At 35.6% G+C, this 8775-nt stretch overlaps 1 protein-coding gene across 1 annotated transcript; it reads left to right on the forward strand.

Annotated features, from left to right (window-relative positions):
- Nucleotides 1-1555: 1555 nt before the first annotated feature.
- LOC142357123 (FMRFamide receptor-like) lies at nucleotides 1556-8284 on the forward strand. The gene is made up of 2 exons (XM_075408811.1): nucleotides 1556-1717; nucleotides 6539-8284. Exons 1-2 carry the CDS (start codon nucleotides 1556-1558, stop codon nucleotides 7598-7600), a joined length of 1224 nt encoding a protein of 407 aa, XP_075264926.1. The 3' UTR covers nucleotides 7601-8284.
- Nucleotides 8285-8775: the final 491 nt, after the last annotated feature.

The raw sequence follows: 8775 nt of genomic DNA on the forward strand, positions 1-8775 counted from the left end.
GTCAAGTTTTTCTGATGAAAATTTCATTTCGCCTATCGTAATTGCAGTAAAGAAAGATTGATCTAAAAATTTAGCATTAGATTATAATGAAGTCCTCAGAAAATCAATTCATAAAAATGTTTTTTACATGCCCAAATAGAAAAGTTAACTGACTGAATTCCTCAACATTTAACAAATACACAAAAAGGTTAATAAGCATACTCTTCAACCATAGAATTTAATTGTGCGTACGGTCAATTACAATTACATTAAGACACTGCAAAACAATGTAATTTTAACATTATCTGTGGGAAAGCAACAGTTACCTATGGGTTTAAAAGATGTTTTTATGGTCTCACTAACATGCCAGCATATTTCCAAAAACCAATGGATTGCACACTTATAGGCCTTCAAAATAAGTAATGTTTTCTAAACAAACTGGAATTACTGGGAATTGTACATTCTATCGACTATTTCAAATACTAATTTTATCGTACAGACATTAGAGCAAATCTTTCGAGCAAATCTTACAATAGTCGACTCTCCCAATGAACCGATAGATCGCTCTCTTATAATTTTTCCACAGAACACATGCCAGTAGCAAAATGGGTCTAGGTGATTACATCTCCTCAAATTTTTTTGCAAAAGAAAAAAATTTCAGCATATGAAGAATTTTTCGCGGTTGCAACAATTTCTAATATTCGACAAATAGTTAAACAAATTGTTCAACCTAAGCAATCAGTATTACAAAGGCTGAATAACATTATAAATCAAAATTTCCTCAGTTCATAAATAAACAAACCAATTGCAGCGCAAACAATTACCTCTAAAAGCAAAATATTACAATTAAAGAATAAGTTATTTGCGTTGCACTTGCCACTTTGCAATTTCCCATCGTCAGTTGCCTCACAATTTACTTTACCACTTAATCGCAATAAATTCAATTCATTCTTAAGCCCAAACTGCACTAAATACCCTGCCATTAAATAAAACAAACTCCATTGCAACTTCACTGCTAATGCGCTTCAAAAGTCAGACGGTAAAAAAGTGAACAGTCTGAGCAATTACGCTCAAGAAGTTGATATAAACCAACTAATCACCACAAAAAATCTAAATTAAGCGCAGAACTCAAAAAGTTTTGACTAAAAACACCAACACTTAAAAATATCTTGCTTTTTGCTCATAATAGTCTTGCAAATAACCATAACAAACTAAACTCAACCGTATCTTCATCAAAAATTCCTCGAGCAAAGTTGTCAAAAACACTGATCCCAACACAATCTCGAGTAACATTTTTCGATAGTTCTCCTACAAATACAACACCCGGGACAAATAAGACTTCAACTACAAATCAACCCTCTCAACTAGCGCATTGGAAACAATGCGCTAATTGAGGGGTTGTCTAAGGTCGTCGGACACAAGGAATAGAGTGTTCGGCAAGAAATTTTGGCAATCTTGACAGGGAAGGACACGATAATGGAGTAGGTTCGCGATTGAGTACTCATGAACGACGAATCTAGACTGTAGGACATCGGTCCTTACATCCACTCATATTGGAGAAATAGGAAGGTAAAACATGGTTGACTTTGCCTTGATGAACAAATTGCTATCGCAAAGGCAATCAAGGACGCAGTTCTCGAGGATATACAATAGACTCATCCAGGCAGTTCCGCGATGCTATCGCTTGCTGAAAACACTTGGTGGCCTTATAATCATTGCAATATACCAGCGAAAGCTGGTGAGTGCAAAGTCTGTACAGATATTGTTATTGATTTAAAACAAGTGATTCCGCATTTCAATTGGTCATCACCTATTAATTGCACTGAACCAAACGAAGAAATACAAATAGATTTTGGCGGTCTCATTCCTAACGAAAAACGAAAAGAGCAATATTTCTTAGCTAGCGTTGACAGATATTCTTAAATATCCTACAAAAGAAATAGTAAATAATGCTTCTAGTCCAATTCCTAAATCCATGTGTACACAATCACCGAGTCTCAATATCACTTAAATTAGATCAGGCTAGGTGTTTAGCAGGTAAAAAATTCAAGAATTTTGTTCCAAAAAAAAACATTTAAAAAATCTCTGCTCCTGCACATAATCATAGAGTAATTGCGCTTGTAGAACGTCTCATTCGAACCAGAAAACGACCAGTATCATCTATGAAACCTCATTCTAATAAAAATTAATGATCACCACTATCAATAATATACATCATACAATATATGCAAATATTCACAAATTAAGAATTACAAAAGAAAACACAAATAACATGACACCACTTGGGGCACATTTTGGCAGAAAGTGTAACACACCAGCATCTAATTTTGCAACTCGACCAAACACTAAAAATCTTAATTATAATAAAATGATCAAATTTTATTAGACGATGAAACAATTCCACGACGCTCCTACTTTTCCAATTAGCAATGGGCAGACACGGGAAGCTGCTTAGATATTGAAGCCAAAAAGGTCATTTTACGCTGCGAACACTAAAGCGCATGCCTAACATCAGAAATTACAAGACAAGGAGAATAGACTAATGTGGTCGGAAGGGATTTCGCGATCAATCCCCAGGAGCGAACGAAGTTTTCAGGTTAAATTAGCCCACAAAATCCATACTACAAGAAGGCTGAAGAAAACCTCGATGGCTTCTCTGAAGTTTTGGTACTCGGCAGTACAGTGAGAAAACACAGCTCCACCACAAACGTCACCAAGGAGCCAAACCAGCCATAGGTCAGAGTAAGAAATTCTGACACCGCAAAATTCGATGGAAAATATGAACGTGAGACAGAATTAGCAGAATATGCGGAGCGAAGACCACCCAAAGTTAACGATTACACTCTGGAAAAAAATCCAGAACCACAAAATGGATTTGTTGCATAAGAACCTTGGAAGCAAAATGATAAAGCGATCAAGAAAAAAACCAGATTACGATAGCGTAATTTCCTCAGCACGACCCTGCATCTCTACAGCAAGTAATCTTGCACCAGCTCTCAAAATGAAAAACTGAAAGCGTAACCCACAGTATGACGACGCATTTTAAAACAGACCTGATCTGACACAAGTGCTTTATTTTAGCCCTCTCTAACCAATCGCAGTGCCTCTGGTTCAACCTACTACATCAGCGCCATCCGCACCGCAATTAACTCCAAGCTTACGTAAAGAAGAAAGAAAGCTTGAAACAGGTGATACATCAGGCTCTGAATCCTCTTCGTTTAGATGAAGCAAAAGACAAAAAGGACACAAGAGCAAGTCAAAAAGTCAATAAACACCAAAAATTGAGAAAAATATACAATCAACTCGTGGCTATTCTATCGAAACACCAGTAACAGAAACAAGCATTTGTTGGTACAGCATCACCCTGAAACCCTAATGAAAGTTGGTCAACTGATGGATACCCAAACATACCTATGGAACTTATAGAAAGAGAGACGAAGTTTATGAGGCGGAACAACACCACGATGGCTCTTGTTGAAACTTTACTAAAACTTAACAAACTATATATTTAGTTAAAAGAATAAAATTTTACTATTATTTAACGGATGGATAAGTAATTTTTTTCTCATTATTTTTATTATAACCTTCATCAACTCTTCACAAAGGGTGAGATTTCATACGGAATGGATTTTAGTTTCAATATACATTACAGTATTTAGTTTAATTTCTTCAATTTAAAGGGCAGTGTTTGGTTCATTTTAATAATGTTGTAAGATTTCATATGATCTCCATTTTTTTCATATTTTAGACCGGAAAATGTCTGTTCCCGTCAGAAACCAATCTTAACTCCTGTCTGGTTGCCTGAGCATTTTATGATCATATTTAACTTTCTGTTTTGAGTAATTTGTGAACTTAATTTCATACTCTCGTTTGTGTTGCCAAATCTCAGTTGCAATTGCAATTAGCCATTTGCTATTATTAAGCTATCTCAGACACTCCACTAGTCATTTGTGACGCGAATTCCTGATCCCAAAATTGGAATTCAGGATTTTACTTAGTAAACTTGCAATCGCCTACTCAACTAAGTGAGAGTCAAACGTGACGCAATCGGATCAAAAGTTTGGCAGTACAAAATTATTATCAATTTTCGAACTAATTTTTCAAGAATAGGCAATGTAAAATGCATTTGCCAGTTGCAACAAACAAGTGTTCCTAATTCTTTGTTACAAATTCTCTGAGAGCTTTTGCGGAGTCAAACTCCAGAACATTTTCAACTAGCCGTTTATTGGAAAAGTTTGAAGGATTTCGAAAACACTCTGCCTGAAAGATATTAAGAACATATAGTTCAGTGGAAGTTGAACAATTGCATTCCTTATATAGCCCGTTCTCAACGCTTCTGATGCAACAAAATTTGTGTACATAGTATTAAACCTCATTCATGTTAGGTGTTTGGATTTTCTTGCCCATTTTATCCCCGCTTTTGACCGGACGGAATTATTTGAAATTTTCTGTCGATGAACCCGCTAAATCTTTAAGATTGATACGTTATCACTTTTTTCAAAGCAATTGTTGGGATAGTTTGTCTGGCTTATTTCTTATGTATTTTTTAAATATGTTAGTTTTCAGTAAATTCCGGTTTCAATGAATTGGTGTTGCCGACAGATGGTCAGCAATGTCTGTTCAGAATTTTTCTTTTATTTTGCGTTAATGTTGTGCTCTTTTTAATTTTATTCCCAGTATTTAATATAAAAGTTTAAACTATTTAATTTGGGCAGTTATGCCGTGCGTTGAATTTTTTTTAAAGCCTTCCTGCAAAAAATGCTTTCGTAATTTTTGCTCTAAAGTTTAATTCTTTTGTTATAGATGTACTTGTTCTGATATTGATGGGATAAAGAGTTATCCATAAACCATTATTTTTAATCCTTTATTCGCCTTTGTGCAAAAACTACCGTATAAATTGAAAACTCTGTATACTCGATGTATTATTGATTATTCTAGTTACTAATGACTTTTTAAAAACTTCATCTTTGTTTTTCTTTTTTAAATAAGATTTTTCCGACAAAAATTTGATTTCGTTAACACAGACAGCTCAAAATTGCCTGCCGAATAAAAAAACAGATAATTTAGTTTCAAAATAGCTGGCCGTAATTTTGGCACCTTTTATTTTTGTTCTGTTTATATATTATAAATATTTAAGTTGAGCTTGCTAGTTTTAAAGTTTCAAAGCTTTTTCTGGGCATTCACTTTACGATGACAACTTTGGATTGGATGGAACATTAATTTGAATGACTGCTGTTCCATAACTTTCCCGAAAAACTAAAATCAATTTTGTAATGTGGTCATTTTGTAAACATTTTCATTAGTTCTGCTCATATTACCTAGCTCTGCTTTTGTTCGAGTCAAATTCATAAAACTCAAACTTTTGATTGGAAAAGTCTTGAAACGGTATCAATCTTTCATAGTTTCAAACTATTTTTCATTCGACTTCTTTGTTCTCTGTTATTGCCAATTGACTTGGAATATTTACCGAGGAAAAAGTTCAAATTGAACAGCTTCACAACAACTGCTTAAAATTTTTGTCTACTGTGATTTTTTTCAGAAGTCTTATTTATAACTTTCTAAACTCTATACTGGAAATTAACTTGAATAAGCAAAAATTTAAAGCAAAATAGAAAATAACAAAATTTCTGAACATGTTTTGAGTTTGCCGTCTGTGAGCGATGCCAATTCATTCAAACCAAAATTTACTCGAAAGTAACGTTTTCTAAAAATACATAAAAAATGAGCCAAACACTCAAATTCCCCAAAAACCGTGCGCAAAAATAATAATCAACAGTTAGACTCGAGAAAACGAGTTTCAGGATAATTGATATCAAATACAACCTAAGCAACAAAATTTTAGAAAAGATACACTTATCAAGAATTGATAAGCATGATGAGTTTGAAAACAAGGAACACATGAAGACGAATTAAATTTTTAGAAAAAGTTTTGCAGCAGCCGCTAATTTGCAGTAATGAAATATAACAGCGCTTATTTTTTCAAAAATGCTCATGAAGTGACCGTGCATTGAAATATGATGAAATTGATCTTGATGCTGATAGTTTTTCTCTTTATTAAAGTTATACTTGATCGATACATTCTTTAATTTTCAATGCATCATCTCAAAAAGTTTTTCGGTGGATGAAATGCCTAGGTTGACATTTTTGGGTCCATATACAGCTGAGTCTCTCGCCAAAGTAAATACAAATTCTTTCTATAACCATTTCAGTCGCGGCATTTTCATGGACAATTTTGGTCAAGGACAGCATTTTCATGGTTCTAGACCTCAACTAGGGATGCAATTCTCTGTAACAAGATTAGTTCTAACATTATCTGAATTATGTACTGTTTGTTTCTCAACGATTTGAGTTTGATTTTCTCAACACTTTACAAAGAATCATTTCAGATATGGTACTGATTTCAGTGATCAAATTTTTTCTCCGTCTGCAAAATGCGTAGTGCCTGCATGCTATCATTGCTATAATTTACTGGAGGTGGCCAATGAGCTAACCAACCATTGTTGCATCAGGAAACGGTTTTTTTTAATTTCAAAGTAAATGAGCCTTGCTGTTAATTCAGGTACTTGACGCTTCAAACGCAACTGAGAACAACATCAATCTGTCACCACCGCGATTATCTTGGGAAGATCTGTATCCACTGGTTGCCACGTTGGCATTTTCCCTGGATGTGATCACACCTGCAATCTCAACACTGGGTTGCATTGGGAACACATTCACAATGATCATCATCTCTAAATGGAGCAGTCTGTCCTCTGGGGCGGCTTTTATGTTCGCCCTCGCACTCACCGATTTCATGGCTTCATTCTACGACGGAATCATTGAAGGAATTCCTCCTCTTTTCGAAATCCGCCTGGATTCCATCAATGACTTTACTTGCGCTTTTGGTGGTTTGCTTTCCCGATCTACAACCTTTGCATCTTTCTACATGACAGTTCTGTTCAGTGTGGACAAATGTCTGGCGGTCGTGTTTCCTTTTGGTTATCGCCAATATGGCAAACCAAAAGCATGCGTAATTGCCACAGTTATTCTTTACTGCTTTTCACTGTTGCAATCGTTTTCGTCATTTTTTGTGCAGCGAAAACATCCGACTCTGGACAAATGTTACGCGGCAAACTTCGACATCGTCAGTCGTGAAATAGTCGAAATGGAACCCAGAATAGCATTCTTTTCTGCGGGTTTGTTACCAATTGCAATTGTTACAGTACTTCTGGTTATAACTATTGCAAAAATACAAATCAACGCTCACAGAAGGCAAAAGTTGACAAGTGGGTCCAAAACCGAGCAAAGTCGGAACCCCGATCGCCGAGGTATGGAAATCACACGACAGATGATAGTCGTAACAACTTTATTTGACCTGCTGTTATTGTCGAGCACTCTAATATACCTCAGAAGAAACTATATGGACCTCAGAAATCTCCAAGACCAAGCATTGATGAATATCTTAAAACGAGTTGCGAAAATCAACACTGCCCTGATAAATTCGGCAAACTTCTATTTGTACATCATATTTGGGCAGAAATTCAGATCGGACTTTTTGAAGTTGTTCAGTTCGAAACAGCGCAAACGGAGTCAATATAAAAGCAGTGAAATAGCGAACAAGACATCACAGCAGAACCAGTGATTGTGAGATTGCAGCTCCGGAAAATTGGGTATTTCCAATTATAGCCCACCCCAGCTTAGTTTTAGTTGTCACGTAACCGGAAAAACCTACTCCTTCCCCGGTGAGAATCAACTTTTGCGTATTTGCACTGTGATGGTTTGTGTAGCTTTTTGGGTTCGAATTAATTATAAAAATTGCTTTGAAACTTAAATTTCAAATGATTTTATCTGATTGCAGTGAGAGGAGAAAGGACGAACTGTTCCAACTTTTATCACAAAAAATGACACATGACTTCTTAACGACTCTTGAAACTCACTTGTGTAAGTTTTAAAATGCCAGCTCTCTGCAGTGCTGGATTCTACCATATGCCAGATTTTCCTATATTCAGTGCAAGATTTCCTATATTCAGTGCAAGATTTTGTATTTCAAGCAAGGTTATGTGACTCTAGGTTATGCTAAAGCCACTTCAAAATTCTGACTTACATCTGTGAATTCGGAACGGCCAAATGGTTCCAAATTAATGTCAGATTTTCTCTGTGACTTCATCAAAGTCACATAACCTATATGCACAGCTATAAGTGACACTATCTCTACAATCTCCTCCGTGCAGCCAATTTGCCCAAGTTTTCACAATCCACGCAGTTAGTTTGATTAAATTAAACACGCCCTTAAATAATGTGATGACCCCTAAATATCTACAACTCATATCCCAATCAATTAACAATATAAAATAGCGTTGTTTTGCCTTTTATAGTTCTGTGTTGACCTGTAAAATTTCTACTATTCCTCTAAGCAAACCGAGACAGAACCTGAGCACGAACACTTATTTGTGCTATGCAGAACATCTCCATTTTATTGTTCCTCCCTTTTCGACAGAAACTGGGTTCGACTTCAAACCCCGAGATTTGTAGAAAACAATTGCATGAAACGACAGATATTTTGATGAATCGCAACACCACAAAGCTTTTTGTTTAGTTCATCTTACACACCTTTAATTGCAGGTCAAAATCGCAAACCAAACAATTCTACTGCTGCCAGTGTCGTTTTGTGACCCAAGCTGGTTCAAAAAGTTTTGGGTTTTATTTAGTAGGAATCAGTTTTCTTCTTTCTTTTTTCTGCATCTGCTTTCATCAGACCACGAAATAGTTAAACTAGAAATAGATATCCTAAATAATTAACATCCAAATTAAACCCAA

The sequence above is a fragment of the Convolutriloba macropyga genome, unplaced genomic scaffold (genome assembly GCF_964194025.1).
Source record: "Convolutriloba macropyga unplaced genomic scaffold, txConMacr16.3 SCAFFOLD_3752, whole genome shotgun sequence".
In the NCBI taxonomy this organism is placed as follows: Eukaryota; Metazoa; Xenacoelomorpha; order Acoela; family Convolutidae; genus Convolutriloba; species Convolutriloba macropyga.

Excerpts from the sequence above, each read along its gene's own strand:
- LOC142357123 (XM_075408811.1), top strand. The coding sequence starts at position 1,556 with ATGGTTGACTTTGCCTTGATGAACAAATTGCTATCGCAAAGGCAATCA. Across the intron at positions 1,718-6,538 it reads CAATATACCAGCGAAAGCTG|GTACTTGACGCTTCAAACGC; the intron begins GTGAGTGCAAAG and ends CTGTTAATTCAG.